Source organism: Cebus imitator, unplaced genomic scaffold, assembly GCF_001604975.1.
Source record: "Cebus imitator isolate Cc_AM_T3 unplaced genomic scaffold, Cebus_imitator-1.0 Scaffold195, whole genome shotgun sequence".
Classification (NCBI taxonomy): Eukaryota; Metazoa; Chordata; class Mammalia; order Primates; family Cebidae; genus Cebus; species Cebus imitator.
In genome coordinates, this window is record NW_016107510.1 from 3409138 (window position 1) to 3428671 (window position 19534).

The following is a 19534-nucleotide window of genomic DNA, read 5'->3' on the forward strand; positions in this document are numbered from 1 at the left end:
GATCTCTTGACCTTGTGATCCACCCGCCTCGGCCTCCCAAAGTGCTGGGATTACAGGTGTGAGCCACCGTGCCCGGCCTTGGTCTTTAATTTTTGCAAAGGACTTTTAAGCAACTTTAAAGAAGAGAACAACTTTAAAGATCCAGATAACTTGCAGATAAAAATACATATAGTATTTTCCTTTTATTCAACTGTATCCAGCCTCTCTAGACTCATACCAATGGCACCGACTTTCTAACTTTTGAGTAGTTAAAATATTTCTAGGTGAGCAACACATACAAATTTCAGGACAACCTGCTACTCTTTCAGTAGAAATGCTGATCGTCATATATACATCTTTTCAAACATATAAAAATAAAATATACTACAACAAAATAAGATTCTTGTAAACTACATATTACTGTTAAACTAAGCTCAAATTTATTCTGAAAACGTTTAGAGAACACATCAGAAAACACTTAAGTCGAGCCTCAAAGATCATTCTTTAGTATTGACATCTGAACAAAAACACTTCAGACTTGTAAACAATGAGTGAAATTTATCTTCAGAATTGTGTTAGCTATAGGATGAAAAAGTCACGTCACCTCCGCAGTGAACTTCACTTTAGCAAAAGAGTAAACATATTTCCTCCACATCAGCTGCAATCAAGGCATTAGCAGTATGCCATGATTGATTGTCTTAGGAGCCGTTGCTGAGAAATGGATGTGTAGCACAGGTTTTTATCACTATAGTCTGCAAAAAACAAGTCCCTTGTTTAGATACCCTAGTTGTAATAAGTGACATTATTAGGTAGTTCTTCTATTTAAATGACATAAGGATTTAGTATATCAGCAGCTTATAATACACAAGCCCTTTCAATCTGATGATTCCTCTCTCTACAGAGAAGTACTTTTTTGTGTTTATAATGCAAGTGGCAATAGAAGACCAGATGGTTGACTTTTAGCTAAGGGAAATGACATTTAAACAAACAGAAAGACAGCATTTAGAATATTCAGGGATTCGAACTATACCCTAAATATATAGTACGCATTGAAGGACTATTAATGTTAACTATATAATGTGATCATTTTGTAATGCTAATTAGTAAGATTGTTTCTTAGGTTGTTCATCAGTTTTATTTAAATATTTTCTAATATACTGTAATAAGTAGAAGTAGAAAAGAAACTAGCACCCTATTCATATATATCTAGATCTGTCTACTCTTCAAGTATTTTAAAATACTTGAAGGGTATTGCCATATTGTTACATTTCCAAGTTCTCTTTTTAATACATTATACCACCACTGCATCTGAGATCATTTAATCATTTCATTCTGAAATGTAAAACTGTCTCTACTTCTTACATTTAAGCCAGTAATAACATACTCTACAATTTACAAAGAAAAACATAAGAAATAACCACATTCCTTATTCACCTCCCATCACTCTGCTACGGCAGTGGCTTATTATTTGGTGAACAATGTTTCACCTTTTGTGTATAATGCTGACATCTATGGTATCAAAGACAACCAAAAACCTTTACATAGCCAGATATTTTTGGCAGCCCTCAGATAAAAGTAAAAACATGATTTTTCTAATAAGAACAGATTTGTTTCCTGTAACAATAGCAAAAGACTGCTATGCACTAACCACAGGAATATACTGAAATTTCCATAATTATGTTCTATTAATACATCTATTCTCAATACAATGATTAAGATACAAAAATTCAATAAGGTTTTAACTGAAATTTTTTAAATGATTCTTCATTTTACAATGAACAACCAGAGAAAAGCAGCAGTGTACACTAAAAGGAGACATTTATAAACTCCAGGTAACAATTTTACCCATTCTTAGGCTGTCAACCAATAAAAGGACCAAAAGAAGAAAATATCTGTATAGTAGTTAAATATGTTAAAAAGGCACATGTATCTCTACAGAAATGCAGAAACTCTTACTGCCACACAACCTAATTAGTAGGCAATGAGTGTTGCAAGAGTAACAGCCTTCACTGCAATAAAACCACCATAGCATTTCAGGGTCAACAAATCTTCCTTCAAAATGAGAATAAGGTAAGCCCAGAATAGCTCAATTCCCCTAATACTTTAAGAAACTTAACTAAATTCAATATCCTATGGTGATAAGTCAATTCAGAGCCTGGTGAATTTTTATTCTGCTTAATGAAAGCCCTGAAAAATATGCCGTCCTAAATACAAGTTACTTAGGAAAAGAAACATTTAATCAGCACTCTGCTCTCCAGGTACACAGAGGAACATTCCAACATTTTCTACAATTTTCACCTGCCACTGTGTAAGGTGATCAGGTAGTCTTACCAATGGAAATAGCTTAGCTTTGAAGTTATGATTTGACTAGAATGACCACAGATTGGCCAGTTCAGCAGTGTGGTCGGCTCCAGGAACATCTGAGAAGTCATAACATGCATTTACTTGGGAGCAAGTTTGCAATAGAAACTAGTAGAAAAAATGAGTAGAAGTAGAAAAGAAACTAGCACCCTGTTCATATATATCTAGATCTGTCTACCCTTCAAGTATTTTAAAAATATCTAATAGCTGCCAAATCACAGTTAAAATGATAGGAAATCAACTTCGATCAAAATGAGTCCCTGTCACCAAGAATCTTATACTCTAGATCAAGGTGTGAGCAAACTTTTTCTGTAAAGGACCAGACAGGAAATAGTCTAGGCGTTGCAAGCCATATAGTTTCTGTCACAACTATTCAACTCTGACATTTTAAAGAAAGCAAACACAGACAACAGATAAATGAATGGGCATGATTGTGTTCCAATGACAATAATTACAAGAAATGCAGCAGGGAAAATGATTATGCAGGGTGTTGCAGGCCACCATAAGACCTATGGCTTTTATTATGAGATGGGGAACCACTGGAGTCTTTGAGCAGAAGAGTGACATCATTGCTTTTAAAAAGCATCATCATCAAAAAGGATTACCTTAGTTGCTGTGTGGAGAACATCAATGGAAGGGTTAGAGAACCAAGAAAAGGGGAAGGGTATAAGCAAAGAAAGCAGTTCAGAAACTACTGCAACGACATGAGAGAGACGAGTTTACCTTGCAAACTAATGGAGGGTAGCAGTGACAGTGGCAAAGTGTGGTTTGATTCTGATTATATATAAAACGTATAATCATGATTTGCTAAGGGACGGGATGTAGAGTGAAAGAGAAAGAGAGTAATTCTTTACTATGATTGGAAAGTGTACAGAAGGAGCCAGTTTGGGAAAGAAAATCAGGATTTTAGTTTTGGATACAGTAAGTTTGAGATGACCATTATTCATTGAAGTGAAGATATTAGACAGACATGATTCTGGAGTTCAGGGAAAAGGTTATAGTTGATATAGATTTGAGAGTAAATTTAAAAGTACAGTACTTAAAACCATGAGACAGGATGAGGTCAGCTAAAGTGTAAGTGTATAGAAACAACAGAAATTTAAAATATGAACCTTTAGTTAACTCCAAGATTTGAAAAACATTCCAATGTTTAGATAGGAGGAACCAATAAAGTAAATTCAGAAGCAGCAGTCAGAAAGATAGGGAAAAAACCTAGAAAGAGCAGTGTTCTAAAAAAGTGACAACAGGTTTTGAGAATAATTATTTCAAATACTAACAATAGGTTAAGTATGATGAGGACTGAGAGTTGATCACTGGAGCGACAAAAGAAGTCACTGGGGACTTTGACAAAAACCATAAATGAAGTGGTAGAGACCAAAGCCTAAGTGGAATGAGTTCAAAAAAATAATAGGAAGCTCAGAGTGGAGTAACTACAGACAACTCTTCCCTATAGGAGGATGTGGTATTGAGGGAGTTTGTTTAGTTGTAGATTTTATAACGTGTTTGTTGATAAGAATTTACTGTATTTCAAAATGCCTAACTATTCCAATTACCCCATGGATTAAAAGCATAGTCCTGGATTATCACACAATATTATCCTAATAAACATTATGAAGTACTTTTCTTCTTAATTGGCTTTCTAACAAAATTTTAGTGTATTTCTGAGCCCTCGCCCTATATTCCCTAAGGGATTGAAGACTAAATTAGAGGTTTACTTTGCATTTTGCCTGCTGTGCAAACTGATATGAGAATGCCAATTCATTCTGTTTATTTCTTATTTGCTACATGCTACTACTTCCAACTAAATTATTTTTTCTGATAAAGTAGTGGCTTCTGGCAGGCAACTGAGAAATTCCTGCAGCATACACAGAAAGGCAAGGTACTCAAGATGTTTGAGGTCATGACAATTTGTTTCTTTTGAGAGTCACAAATTAATCTCATATCCCTACAGTAGCCAGTGCTCAGTTCATAACCCCAGGAAAGAATTATTGGCTTCAGTACCCTCACAATAAGCAAAACCCACAGCAATAGCATCTTAATAGGGACTGCTTAGTTTCCAAATACCTAATAGTAAAACATAAAGCTGAATTATAAGATTGCTTGCTATGTGGTATTTTAAAACTCTGGAATGGAAAACAAACAAAAAAGAACTCTGGAATGAATAAAATGATCCCATATCACTATATCACTTAACCAATGGTTTGTTTATATTCTTTTCTGCCAATCTACCAACAATGCTATTTTTTTGATATGCTAAACTCTACAGGCTAGGTTCCAATGAACAATTTAGTGCTTTGCTTTCTGAAGCATCTACATACAAAAATAAACTTTTTTTGCCTGGAATTCAAAACATATTTTAATATTCATTTTATTAAGCAGCTCAATCAAGATATGAATAGTAATATCTTCATCTTATAAACAAGAATGAATTTTCTAAGAGGATGCAGAGGTAAGGGGAAAACACTCATTTCATAAAATAGCACCAGTGTGCTTCTGAGATAGCTGAAAAAAGGGACACACACACAAGAAGGGTAGACCCTGCAAACATTTTGGCTATCTTTTCAAAGCACTCCAAACTTGGAAGAAATATTGTTATAAATCACCTTGATTAATAGAATGCATTTGCTAAAGTGGTTCTGTAATAGCTACACAATTCTTATGACTTGAATAACCCAGCCTAGTAAAACTGGCGAGGGAGAAACTCAAAAACGCTGGCCTCTTTCAGAACCAATACTGCCCCTGATCAGAAATACTTCCCTTTGTTTTTTTTTTTTTTTAAATAATAAAGACAAATACATTTTACAGTAAGTATAATTTGATGAGATGGGAACAGAAATAGATAGGCAGAGGGTATTCTGAAAGAAGTAGTAGTGGCATGGTGAGGATTACAGATTCTAAAGCCACTATTTGTGTTTCAATCCTCATTCTTCCTCTTACTGTTTGAAATTGGGCAATTTATTTAGCCTCTTTTTTTTAAATTACCTATCAGTAAAATATTAGTATTACCTACCTCACTGGGTTGCTGTTGTAATAATTAAATAAGTTAACCTTTGAAAAGATTCTCAACGTATGGAGGAAGTATAAAATAAGTGCTGACCAAAATTATTAGAATGATGTATTGTAAACTTACAAAGGTGTCCAACAAAAGTGAATGGGATATACCCGGAACAAAATGGCAATGTTATCTAATTTGTACGTTTATCAAACATATAAAAACTCAGTAATAGAACACCCTACTAGTGTTCTACTGCACAGTAGGGTAATTACGGTTAACAATATTGTATTGTATATTTCAAAACAAGTGAAAGAGCAACTCAGAAGGCCGATGTGGGAGAAGCATCTGAGCCCTGTAGGAGGAGGTTGCAGTGAGCTGAGATTGTACCACTGCACTCCAGCTTGGGCAACAGAGCAAGACTCTGTCAAAAAAAAAAAAAAAAGCTGAAAGAGAGGATTTTGAATGTTCTCACTGTAAGCAAACAAAAAATGTATGAGGTAATAGATATGCTAAATGTCCTAATTTCATTTGTATACAATGTATATACATATTGAAACATCATACTATTCCCCATAAATAATGTACAACCATTATGTGTTAATTAAAAACAAAAACAAAACTCAAAGAATATTATCCTCTAATAGAACTTTAAAAAATTTACAGCTTACAGTGCTGGTTATATCCTCTGGTAACTTAGCAGAGACTTTATCTGAATCCTTTTGTACTGACATCCACCTCTAATAACTCTTAAAAAAAAAAAAATCAACAGTAACAATGGTATGGTATTAAGTACCTAGAGGATGTTATTTATTTGTTCTGTTGTTCTGTCTGTCGATACCATTTCTGGTTTCAAGTACATACATGTTGCTACAGCAATTTAGAAGTGACTAGAATATCTCAGGAAATGCTAATAGTCATATGAAGGTGAAACTATATGGAAAATCTAACATTATTTAAGGAGAAGAGGATACAGTGTCCATGATGAAAGCAACGGTAGAAAAATGTTACCTGACAGCACACTATCTTTAACACTATTATCACCATAAGCTAACAATTACTGTGTATTTAGCATTGTAGTAATAAACATCAAAAACACTTGTACAGTTGAACCATAGTTGATTACAGATGGTAAATAAATAATTGATTATTTAACAGTCTATTGATCAAACTTACTTATAGGGCAATCAGAGGCCATTATGATTCAAAATAAATTTACACTGGCAATGTAATTATTCAATTATGTATTTACATTGAGGATGAATACAGAGATAATGTTAGTTAACAAACAGCTGCATCAATAATTTGATAGCGACACAGAAGAGTTACAGTAAGGTAGAAAATTAAGCTATAATTATTAAAGTAAGAATATAAGCTGAGTAAACAAAAGGCCACCTCTTCCAGATAAGCTCTGTTACAGAAGCCATGTGATTGGTGAAAGGAACTAATATATTTTATCTACTCTTCATTCATCCATTTTACTGTCCTTGCACTTTTTCTAGCTATAAAGGCAAGGTTGTTGTATATGATTTTGATATATATACAATTTCGATTCTCAAAATTTAAATACGATGTTAAAAACTATAGGCTTTATTTGATTTTGTCAGATTTCCAGCTAATAGTCAGTGGACAATCTAAGCTAGGATCCCAAATGCATTTAGCTATCAGATCTCCTTCGTCTGCTCCAATAACACTCCCTTGATCGTTCCATGTTTTTCATGACCTTGACATTTTTGAAGAGCACTGGTCAGTTACATTGTAGAATGACCCTAAATTTGAGTTTCTCTTACATTTTCTCATGATTAGACTAAGGCTGTAACATTTTTTTCCTGCAAGTGTCCTTGGTGCTTCAATCCAGAGTCTGCATTATATTGATAATGATGTGTTACTAATGAAGTTAACTCAGTGAAAGTGGTGCCTGACAGGTTTCACCTCTGAGATTTTTCCCTTTGTAATAAGTATCTTAGGAGAGATACTTTAAGTTTATGCAAGCCAGGCGAGGTGGCTCATTTCTGTAATCCCAGCGCTTTGGGAGGCTGAGGCGGGTGGATCATCTGAGGTCCAGAGTTCAAGACCAGCCTGACCAACATGGAGAAACCCCGTCTCTACTAACAATACAAAATTAGCCAGGCGTGGTAGCACATGCCTGTGATCCCAGCTACACGGGAGGCTGATGCAGGAGAACTGCTTGAACCCAGGAGGGAGAGGTTGCAGTGAATCGAGATTCCGCCATTGCATTCCAGACTGGACAACTAGAGTGAAACTCCATCTCAAAAAAAAAAAAAAAAAAAAAAAAAAAGATTATGCATAAATTCTATTTCTCCTCAAACCTTTGCCCAATAATTTTAGCATCCACTGGTAAATCTTGTCTGTAATAATATTACTAAGATGTTTATGTAGGGTTTTGAAGGTAACTAAAATATATGAAATATAATAGCTGAATTGTTCTTGATATAAACATATTAAAATTCTACTGGATGCATTTTTTCCTACATTTGAAATATGAGTAATCATTACTTTCTTTTGTCAGCAGTTACTGTTAATCAATTATGACACCAAAGAATAACATAATTGAAATATTACTTACATAACTATGGCTTTTAAAGAAATTTGATGGACTAGTGGTGAGGATTTTGTCTCCTTCCAAACCAATTACTCTTTTACAAATATTTGATTTTGGATCACTTGGGCTTTTTGCAATCACAATGTCACCTCTGAGGGGGAAAAAGTCAAAGAAATATCAGTATTATTTATTACGCATAAACACATGCATGCCCCTGCTTTAATACTTTTATAAGGCAACTTGAACAAAGCCATACCCTTTATCCTCTCATATACTGACTCTTTGATACATTTACTGGCTTTGAGAACCTTTGTGACTGACTACTTTAGGTGAGAATCCAACAATAAGAGTGATGAAAAAGCTATAGAGAAGCTTTAGAGAAGACTCTAAACTTTCAGATAATTCTACAAGAATTATCTTTTTGCATTGTATCCATTATGCTTTACTCCTGTGTCCAAATTCTTAGAACCAAAACTGTGGAAAATAAATTCTATATAGGCCGGGTACAGTGGCTCACAACTATAATCCCAGTGCTTTGGAGGCTAAGGCAAGAGGACTGCTTGAAGCCAGAAGTTCATAGCTACAGTGAGCTGTGATCTTGCTACCCTAAGCAACAGACTGAGACTGTCTCCAAAAAAAAAAAAAACAAAAACCTCCAAACAATTCCATATAAATACCAACAAATTAAGTAAATAAATTTTGCTGTCCAGCCAGTAGCACTGATTGATTCTAGAGCATACCTAAAAAGGTAAAAACATCATCCGTGTTTCCCTAGAGCTCAAATAATTGAGAAATGATAGCATTTAAGTCCTATAACCCACATAATTTATAGTACAGCCAAAAGAACTTATATTTGAGAAAAAATCAAAAGATACAACAAAATAAAATGCTAAAGGCTGCCCAAACATACACTCTGAAAAATAAAATGAGATCTCAAACCTATAAAACCAATAAAGATCTGATTGCAAACAGAAGACATGATTTATACAAGGAGTGACAATCTATCTGGTAATAAAAAATAAGAAAGATCCTTAAAAGTAGAAAGGAGGGAGACAAAGAATGTAGGACCAATGGCCACAGTCAAACAGAACACAATGCTATTTCTGCATAAAACGAGCAATATGTGAATTCTGTTGACTAACACACATGTTTAAAAGGATTTAACATATTTGCTTATTAATTGTACCAAGTTCCAGAAATAGTTTAATGTTACTTATAATAAAACATGCATATGTCAAAATAATATTAAAAGCCATAAAAATAAAAGGAAAATGATGATGAGATCTGAAACCTAATAACTGCTCTATAGAAGCATTAAAAGGGGTTCTAAACACTTTGGGAGCCAAGACAGAAGAAATTAAGACCAGTTACATGGAAATCATTAATTTTAAAATAACATTTATTTTGGGAGGCAAGACAAAATTTTCCCTAATAACTAAATCAAAGAGAAATTCACAAGAAGCATTTTTATGTTAGAATAAGATACCATCTTTGTCAGAAAATTTACAGAAAATGCAGAAACAGTATTTACAATGATGATTTCTTGAGGCTATTCTTGGTAAGAGTTGAAAGGTAGCAAATCATTAAATTCTGCAATTTGGAGGAAACGTAGTATTGCCTTTTTTTTGAAAACAGAATAAACTATTTTGTTTCTAACCAACTACAACCATGTCAGTGGATCTGTTCAGATAAACAAATTTGCAAAGATTGTTAACACACCATCAAAGTTGATTTTGGATAGCTTTGGAGGAAGAGACTTTTTCCATGGGTGTTTAATGAAGCTTAAGTTATTTGATCAAATAATCAATATGACCCTTAAAACAAACTTTGTACTTGAATGGCAACACAGAAATCATAATTCAATCATGCTGTTTCATAGCATATAAACTATATTTCCGGTAGTCTAACTAGATACATGTATAGTGTTCAGATCAAAAGATAGCCCTTGGATTCTTAACTCCTTCAAATAGTTTTAAAAGGAAGCTTATTAAAAATTTTCTCATTTATATTTATAAACATCCTTATTATTCTACTGCACAGTAAGCTTTTGAAAACCAGTGTCAACATCTCATTAATCTTAACATTCTCTGTAATGCATAGTACATCTTATAAATTAGGTGCTTACTACCATTTGTTTAAAGAGTAAGTAGTAGTAAAAATTTGACTGTCTCAAGGTTGAGTGTTCTGTGCAGTTGACTGAAGAGAAATCCATGTGCTTTAGATACTAGATATGCAAACTTTTATTCTTGCCTAAATGGAAGGTTATTTTACATTTAGAAACAGGCAGCCAACAACATAGGACCCCTTGCCAGGGTCAAAGACTCCCCTAAAATCTTGAATTCTATGCTGCAGGTAAAAGAAAGAGAATACTCAGGACAGTAATATTTTTAAAGTAGAAGTTACCAGCTGGCTATCTTGGGTCTAAAGGTTACTTTTGTATATCTCATAAATGCCAGATTTTGAGCTGTCCTGAAATCTGGATGAATAGAGTGCATAATGATATCTTCAAAGATTGTGAATTCATTTACTGAATGTAGTTGTTTCCCTTATCTGAATACAATGAGTAATTTTTTAAAAAATTAAAACTATCCAGCTCGGTATTCAAAAACTATTCAGCCAACAGGTTCAGCTCCTCATTCAGGACGCCCAAATATTATTGTGAATATCGAAAGTCACTGGCATGGAACACGAAGCTTGTCTTCATGCTACAGTGAGACTAGGTCTCCAGTTAATTCAAAGGCTATGTAAGGATAATTTGACATAAGTTAAAAAGAAAAGGGAGCAACACACACCTATTATATAAGTTTTTATTTTATAAATTCTGTATCTACAATTAAGTATCTAGAAGTTATATGGGTAAAAGATTTGAAGAAGAATTACCTACGGAGCATGCCAAACCATATAGCTTGACCAAGAGAGTTTCTATCTGCAGAATCTAAGGCTGGTGAAAGATCAGTAAATGTGAAGAACAGTTTATACACTATTCTTCATGATTTTTAATAATGTGAAACAGGTACAGCAAAGGTGAATAGTGAAAAAGAAGTGCCTAAACCTAGTTATTATGCCATAAACTAAATACTAGCTCAAGGGAATCAAATTTGTAGTTTACTGAAATGAAAGCTGGCATATTTTCAGAATTATAAAAAACAAATGGACTCAAAATTTTAGGATGTCAGAGAGGTGCTCTTTAGAAAATATATTAAATTATTAATACTTGACATTCATTTGGAAGAAATCATTCTCATGGAGTTAATTAGAATAATGGGTATCACCAGGATTGGAACCACCATTTGAAATAGGATTTTAAAAGGTTTAGTGACAAACAGTATTTGCCCAGGAAGTATTCAACTTAATATAATTAATCAGGAGACTCATAATATATAAAATTCCTGGTTGTCAGCCATATACAATAATGCAATCTAAAAATCATCAAATGGGCTGGGCACAGTGGCTCACACCTGTAATACCAACACTTTGGGAGGCTGAGGTGAGTCGATTGATTGCTTGAGCTCAGGTGTTCGAGACCAGCTTGGGCAAAATGGCAAAACTCAGTCTCTACAAAAACTACAAAAATTAGCTGGGCGCAGTGGTATACACGTGTAGTCACAGCTACTTGGCAGGCTGAGGGGGAGGGTCACTGGAGCCCAGGAGATTGAGGCTGCAGGGAACTGAGATCATACCACTACGCTCCAGTCTGGAAGCCAAAGCAAGACCCCATCTCAAAAAATGTGTATCAGAAATTTTTTTAAAAAATTAAAATCATCAAATGCTCATCATAGGCCGTATGCAGAGAATAAGTAAGACAGCAATCAATAGAACTACAGGATTATTTTTAAAATTAAAGAACAAAAACATTGGATATGTAATGTAATCCCTAAGTTCCTAATGCTTAACTCAAAACATTCTAAAACCCAAGAAAATAAAGTCAAGTAAGCTCACACGCATATTGTAAGGGACTGCTAATTAGTTTTTACAATGATACAAGAAATACAATGACCCAAGAGATTGTACATGTTTGAGAAACTATTAACCATTTCTCAAACTGAAAGAAAATATTTGACTCAAAATTTTATCAAGCTGGTCATTAATATGGTTATTTATGAAAGAGTTTTTAAAGATAAACTTAAGGAACTGCAGAAAAGGCATCATGTGTATGTGTATTTTCACTGTAAATTTAATATATCCATGACTGGAATTTACCTTTGGATACCATAAAAATGTCGACTAAGGTTTTCTGCAAAGACAATATCTGAATTTTGAATTGTAGGCTCCATTGATGGTCCAGAACACTGAAAAGAGAGGCAATTTGTAATCTGAGTTCAAAATCTCTTTTAAATTTAACATAAATCATTTGAACAGGCTTAAAAGAAAGAAAATCAAGCAAATGTTCTTAAAGCTTAGGGGATGATTCATAAAAATTAGCCAGTTCTCAAATAAGTTCAACTCCAGAGTAACCAATAAGTCTGAAAACATAGACAAACACAGAATAAATGGTTTATTGATTTTACATTATAATGCCTGAATAAAATAACATTACCAATGTTTCCAAATTTAGGCACCCTATAGAATGTCAGTTCCATGAGGGCAGAGATCTTCTCTCTGATGTTCCCAGCTATATAACTGTTTGGTACAAAACTGATAAACCATACATATTGGCTGAATAAATGAGGGGATTCATTTTCTTCTTATTATCAGATATGGTCCAGTGAACATGATAACTTATTAAATGGTATTATACTTTTCTCAATGAGTTTATGCCCATCTTCCTCTTCCAAGAGAATTACTTACTCATTTCTGGGGCTGCAACTTAAATTTTCTTCCGAAAAATAATTGGCATGATGAGATGGACTTTAAAGATTTTCATGGCCAGGTATGGTGGCTCACACATGTAATCCCAAAATTTCGGAAGAATCACTTGAAGCCAGGAGTTCAAGACCAGACCTGGCAACCTAGAGAGACCCCCATCTTTACAATGAAGCAATCAAAGATTTTCCTGTTTGTATGTCTCAAAACAATACTCTTGATATATACAGGTTGAGCACCCCTAATAAAAAGCCTGAAATCTTAAATGCTCTAAAATCTAAAATGTTCTGAGTGTCTACATGATGCTATAAATGGTAAATTCCATATCTGACTCCATGTGATGTGTCACAGCCAAAATACAGTCCAAATTTTTGTTTCATGTACAAAATTCTTTCAAATATTGTATAACATTACCTTCAGGCTATGCACACAAGGTACATATGAAATATAAATGAATTTTGTGTTGAGACTTAGGACCCATCCCAAAAATATCTCATTATGAATACAAATATTCCAAAATCCAAAAAAAATCTAAAATCCATAACACTTCTGGTCCCAAGCATTTCAGATATGGGATACTCAACCTCTACCTTAGAATTGGAAAAAATTATCATAGCCACTTAAAAATCTAAATACAACAGTCTCTATTTATTTGTAAATAAAACTTTTTACTCAAAAGTTCCTACTCAGGCAGAAATAACAAGAAACACAATGAAAGTCTGTTTGCTACCTTTGGAAGTACCAATCTAACTTACAAAAAAATCAGGAAGATAAGTTTCGGCCAGGTGCGGTGGCTCATACCTGTAATCCCAGAACTTTGCGAGGCTGAGGTGGGCAGATCACTTGAGGCCAGGAGTTCATGATCAACCTGGCCAACATGGTGAAACCCCAACACTACTAAAAATACAAAAATTAGCCAGGCGTAATGATGCATGCCTGTAGTCTCAGCTATTCAGGAGATCGAGGCACGAGAATTGTTTGAGGCTGGGAGGCGGAGGCTGCAGTGAACTGAGATCACACCATTCCACTCCAGCCCAGGCAATAGAGTGCAACCATCTCGAAAAAACAAAAAAGAAAAAAAAGAAGGGAAGGTTCAGTTAAATATATACATTTCCAGCTTAACTTGAGGTTAAGACTATTAATCTAATAAAGTAAACCTAATTTAAAAAAAAAACAGTAATAATTAAAAAACTATTGACTGGCTGGTCAATCAACTTATTCTTTCATTTACATGGCAAAAGGCTTGAATCAACAGCCATGGTTTGTAGTTTCCTGATACAATGTTAAGAAAAAGTATTAGTTGGGGATAGGAAGCAGCTTTAACATTTTAATATAGACATTAGGCAGAATAATCAGTCTTAATTAGATTAATAATCTGTCTTATATAATTAGATTTGTTTTAATTATAGTTAAACATTGTGGTTATGAGGTGTAATTTTGAAAGCTGGACTAATATGTGTTGAAATTTCAAGTCTCCTACTTACTAACTGTGGGACCTGGGAACAAGTAAATTACTTAAGCTTTCTCAGTTCACTTCCTCATGTGTATAATGGATTACTTATAAGTATCTCACAGAAGTGTAAAAGATTAAATGAGTTAATAAGTGTAAAACATCAAACATATCCTGAAACACAGTAAATAGGATTCAATAAATGGTAACAACTATTATTTGTATACTATTCAAAAGGACCTTTTGCGCCCATTAGAAACAGAATACAGAAAACATTTAAGTAATGGTCCTTATACCTTATATCAGTGCTAGTTCAAACATGCTCTCTTATTGTCCCAATATATAGAAAAATTTATGTTTTAACTTTCACATTTTATTCATTAATAACTTCAACTAACATAAAAGGAAAAACACATTTTCCTTCTATTCGAAAAAAAGTATATATTTAGGATGAATATTCTTGAACATAAAAACTTACCATGACAACACCACCAACGTATTCAAAAGCACAATGAGCTATACAGCCATACTGAATAGTATAGCCAACAAGTCGAAACGTTTTCCCCAGAACACCACGAAGCATAGTTCTATGTAGACTCTGCCACCATTGGCCTGATGGTAAATTTCAAAAAGTTTCATGATCAATACTATTTAAAATCACTTAAGAAATAGTTCTATTGTAAAATATTTTACAATCATCCCAAATGTAGTAAGTGCCTAATACAATTTGGTGCAAGAAAGCAAGAGTTTATTATCAGTTCTACTAATGATATTTTAAATGGCAAATGATAGCCACTAAAGATTTTGATTTATCAAAGTTTATATTCAAATGTCACTGGGTCTATATATGAATTATATAATTAGTAGATTCTGAACTAGTCTTTCCCCTTTCATGTCTTGCTTATTTCTTCTATAAGGCTGATGCTTAAAAAAAGATACTAACTCTTTCAAAGGACTAATAGCAGTTTTTCACATTTGTTCCTTGCTATGTATTTTTCTTGCCATGTAATAGGAAATAATGGAGAAATCACTAGAATGGGTATATGGGGATTCAAGTTTCACACTGATTATTTTACTAACTTATATAATCTTCAACAAATTGCTTAACCTTTCTGGAGCCTAGTAGAAATAATACCTCAGAATGATTCTTAGAATCAAATTTAGCAACATATGTCAAAGTACTTTATAAATTATAAAGTTACATTCATTTGTGAGCTATTAACTATTGACGTAACAAAAGGAACACATAAATACTATGAAATAACAGCATAAAAAACCATTTCAAGATTTTTTTAAAGCTATATAAAATTTTAAAATCTTCATCTATAATGTTTCTGTCCTTTCCTATTTAACTCTATAAAGTATCTGTCCTTTCCTATTTAACTGTTACAACTATGTATCGTGCATTTCTCAACTAATAGCCTAACTCTTAGTTGGCTATTAGGCCTATGCTACATTATTCTATTCTCAAATTTATTAAAATACATCAATAATAATATGTAACATCTGCTTAACATGTCAAGCTTTACATGTAATACCTGTGTAAGATAGATATTATTACCATCCTCAATTTATAGATAAGAAAATAAAAAGCCTAAGAGTAGTAAAGTAACTTGCTTATTATCATCACAAAGTTGGTAAAGGATGGAACCAGTAATAAAAAGTCTCCCAACAAAGAAAAGCCCAGCATCAGATGACTTTACCTCTGAATTCTACCAAACATATAAAAAAGAACTAACACCAATTCGTCTCAAACTATTCTAAAAAACTGGAAGTTGAGAGAATTCTTCCTAATTCATTCTACCAGGTCAGCATTGGCCTAATGCCCAAACCAGACACACCAAAAGAGCAACTACATGCCAAAATCCCCAGTGAACTCAGAGGCAAAAGTTGTCAACAAAATACTAGCAAACTGAACCCAACAACACATTAAAGAGATAATACTCCCTGATCAGGTGGGATTTATCCCAGGCATGCAAGGATGGTTCAACACATGCCAGTCAATCACTGTGATATAGAATAAAGAACAAAACCCATACAATGATCTCAATAGATGCAGAAAAAGCATTTGATAAATTTCAGCATCACTTCATGATACAAACTCTCAGGAAATTAGGCAAAGAAGAAACATATCTCAAAACAATAAAAGGCAATATATGACAAACCCACAGCTAATATCATACTTAACGGGGGAAAAGCTGAAAGTCTGTCCTCTAAGATCTGGAACAAGACACAAATACTTACTTCCACCACTGTTATTCAACATACTAATGGAAGTCCCAGCCATAGCAATTAGGCAAAATAAAGGAATAAAGGGCATCTGAATTAGAAAAGAGGAAGTCACTATCCTCGTTATGGATGTCATGATCTTATATATAGAAAAACCCAAGGACTTCACCAAAAATACTTTTAGAACTGATAAATGAATTCAGGAAAGTTGCAGGATACAAAGTTAGGATGCAAAAATTAGTAGTACTTTATACACCAAGAATGATCTAGCTGAATAAGAAATCAATGGGATCAATAAAGCAATCCCATTTAAAATAGCTATAAAATATTTAAAATATATCTAGGAATAAATTTACCCAAGAAGGTGAAAGACCCCTACAATGAAAACTATAAAAACACTGATTAAAGAATTGAAGAGGACACAAAAAATAAAAATAGCCCATACTCATGAATTGGAAGAATTAATATTGTTAAAATGACCACACAACCCAATGTGATCTAAAGATTCAATGTAATCCCTATCAATATACCAAAGTCATTTTTCACAGAATTAGAAAACAATCCTAAAATTCATACAGAACCACAAAAGACCCAAAATAACCAAAGCAATATTGAACAAAATGAATAAAGCTGGAGTTATTACAGTACCTGACTTTAAAATACACTACAAAGTTATAATAACCAAAACAACATGGTATTGGTATGAAAACAGACCAATGGGACAGAATAGAGAACTCAGAAATAAATCCAGGCTTTTAGAGCCAACTGATTTTTGACAAGGTGCCAGGAACATACACTGGAGAAAGAATATCTCTTCAATAAACGTGCTAGAATATTTGGATATCCACATGCAGAAGGACAAAACTAGTCCCCATATCTCTCACCATATATAAAAATCAACTTAAAATAAATTACAGACTTATTTATAAGACCAAACTATAATACTATAGGGGAAACACTTGAAGACATTGATCTAGGCAAAGATTTTATGGCTAAGAAATCAAAAGAACAGGCAAGAAAAAACAAAAATATGCAAATGGGACTTAAACTGAAAAGCTTTTTGCACAGCAATAAAAATAAAGAGACAACATGTTGAATGGAAGAAAATATTTGCAAACTATGCATCTGACATGAACTAATATCCAGAATATACAAGGAACTCAAACAACAGCAAAAAACCCAAATAACCCAATTAAAAAGTGGGCAAATGATCTGAATAGACATTTTTCAAAAGAAAACATACAAATGGCCAACAAATCTATATAGAGAGAGAGCTCAACGTCACTATCTTCAGGGAGATGCAAGTCAAAACCACAATCAGATATCATCTTACCCCAGTTAGACTGATCATTATCAAAAAAGACAAAGTAAGTGCTGGCAAAAATGCAGAGAAAAGAAAATTCATACACCCTGTTTGTAGGAATATAAATTAGTACAATCACTATGGAAAACAGTGTGGAGGTTTCTTTAAAAACTCAAAGCAGAACCAGAAAATAATTCCAGCAATCCCACTACTGGACATTATTCCAAAAGAAAGGAAATCAGTATATCAAAGGGATACCTGCATCCCCATGTTTATTGCAGCTTAGCTACTATTCACAACAGCTAAGACACAAAATCAACCAAAATGTCCATCAACAGATGAATGGATAAATAAAACATGCTATATATACACAATGGAATACTATTCAGCCACAAAGAGAATGGAATCCTGTCATTCAAAGCAACATGAATTACCCTGGGGCACATTATGTTAAGAGAAATAAATCTGGCACGGTAAGAAAAATACCTTATGTTCTCACTCATCTGTGGGTGCTTAAAAAAAAATCGAGCCTATGGAAATATAGTGTAGAATTATGGGTATCAGAGGCTTGAAACGGGAGGTAGGAGGGGAAATGAGAAATTGGTTAACGGATACAAAATTACAGCTAGATAGGAGAAATGAGTTCCTGCCTTCTGTAGCACTGTTGGGTGAATACAGTTAGCCATAATTTATTGTATATTTTCTTTTTTTTTCTTGAGACAGAGTCTTGCTCTGTTGCCCAGGCTAGTGTGCAATGGTTTGATCTCTGCTCACGGCAATCACTGCCTCCTGGGGTTCAAGCGATACTCCTGTCTAAGTCTCCTGAGTAGCTGGGATTACAGGCATGCATCACCACACCTGGCTAATTTTTTGTATTTTTAGTAGAGACAGGGTTTCACCATGTTGGCAAGGTTGGTCTCAAACTCCTGACCTCATGATCCAGCTACCTCAGCTTCCTAAAGTGCTGGGATTACAGGTATGAGCTACCATGCCTGGTTAATATATTGCATATTTTCAGAAAGCTACAAGAAGATCTTTCATGTTCACAACATAAAGAAATGATAAGTATTTGAGGTGATGGATATGCTAATTACCCTGATTTGATCATTATACACTGCTTACATGTAACAAAATCACTGTATCCCATTAATACATACAATTATTACATACTAACTAAACATAAAAGAAAAAAATGGAAGCGAATCTAGAATGTATCTTAGTAGGTTTGTTGTTACTTGTAGTATGTATACTTCAGATAGTAAAAGTGAGCAAACATTTAAGTTGTTGAGTATTAGGTCTCTCACTGTGAGAAAAAGAAGCAATAAATACAGAATGGGAGATTAAGAATGAACTTGAGTTATCAAAACAAATGTATTTAAATAAATAAACGTATATATTTGTCTGACTGCCTATAAAACATATGTCATCCTAGCTCTATCCACTTTGAAAAGGCCATGTAGGAAGCAAAGGACACTGCAGTAATTATCAGCACACTTAGTGCCCACATTTTTAGTTTCTAAGTATCATTCTCCACCAGACCAGAACAGTCAGTGCTCAAAGACTGATGGAAACAAAGGAACCATCCAATGACCAAATTTGGGACAATATGAGCCTAAGAATAACAACAGTAAAAAATAATACATTAAATTAAAAATGAAAATTTTAAAAAGATGCACATGTTGGGGACAGGGAAAGTTCTTTACCAAAACATGACAGCTAATAAATGTAAAAGGAATGATAAAATTATCACCAATGTAATAATTGATTCAGACAAGGGCCATTAATACATATTATAATACACTGGGTGAAATATTGTTGATCAACAGGATATCTGAAAAGTATCAAAGTAGATAA

The 19534-nt window shown here is 33.7% G+C and overlaps 1 protein-coding gene across 6 annotated transcripts in view; it reads right to left on the reverse strand.

Annotated features, from left to right (window-relative positions):
- The window catches only part of IMMP1L (inner mitochondrial membrane peptidase subunit 1), a 68840-nt gene that overhangs the window by 15784 nt on the left and 33522 nt on the right, over window positions 1–19534 (reverse strand). For 4 of the 6 annotated variants that reach the window (XM_017547107.2, XM_017547106.2, XM_017547108.2 and 1 more), the window contains exons 3-5: window positions 14627–14760; window positions 12096–12184; window positions 7920–8046 (exon numbers count right to left, since the gene is read on the reverse strand). In XM_017547107.2, coding sequence (XP_017402596.1) covers window positions 7920–8046; window positions 12096–12184; window positions 14627–14731 — 321 coding nt within the window. In that variant the 5' untranslated portion in view covers window positions 14732–14760. Of the gene's footprint in view, window positions 1–7919; window positions 8047–10775; window positions 10831–12095; window positions 12185–14626; window positions 14761–19534 lie in introns of all 6 variants that reach the window. The other 2 variants (XM_017547110.2, XM_017547109.2) reach the window with 1 other exon arrangement.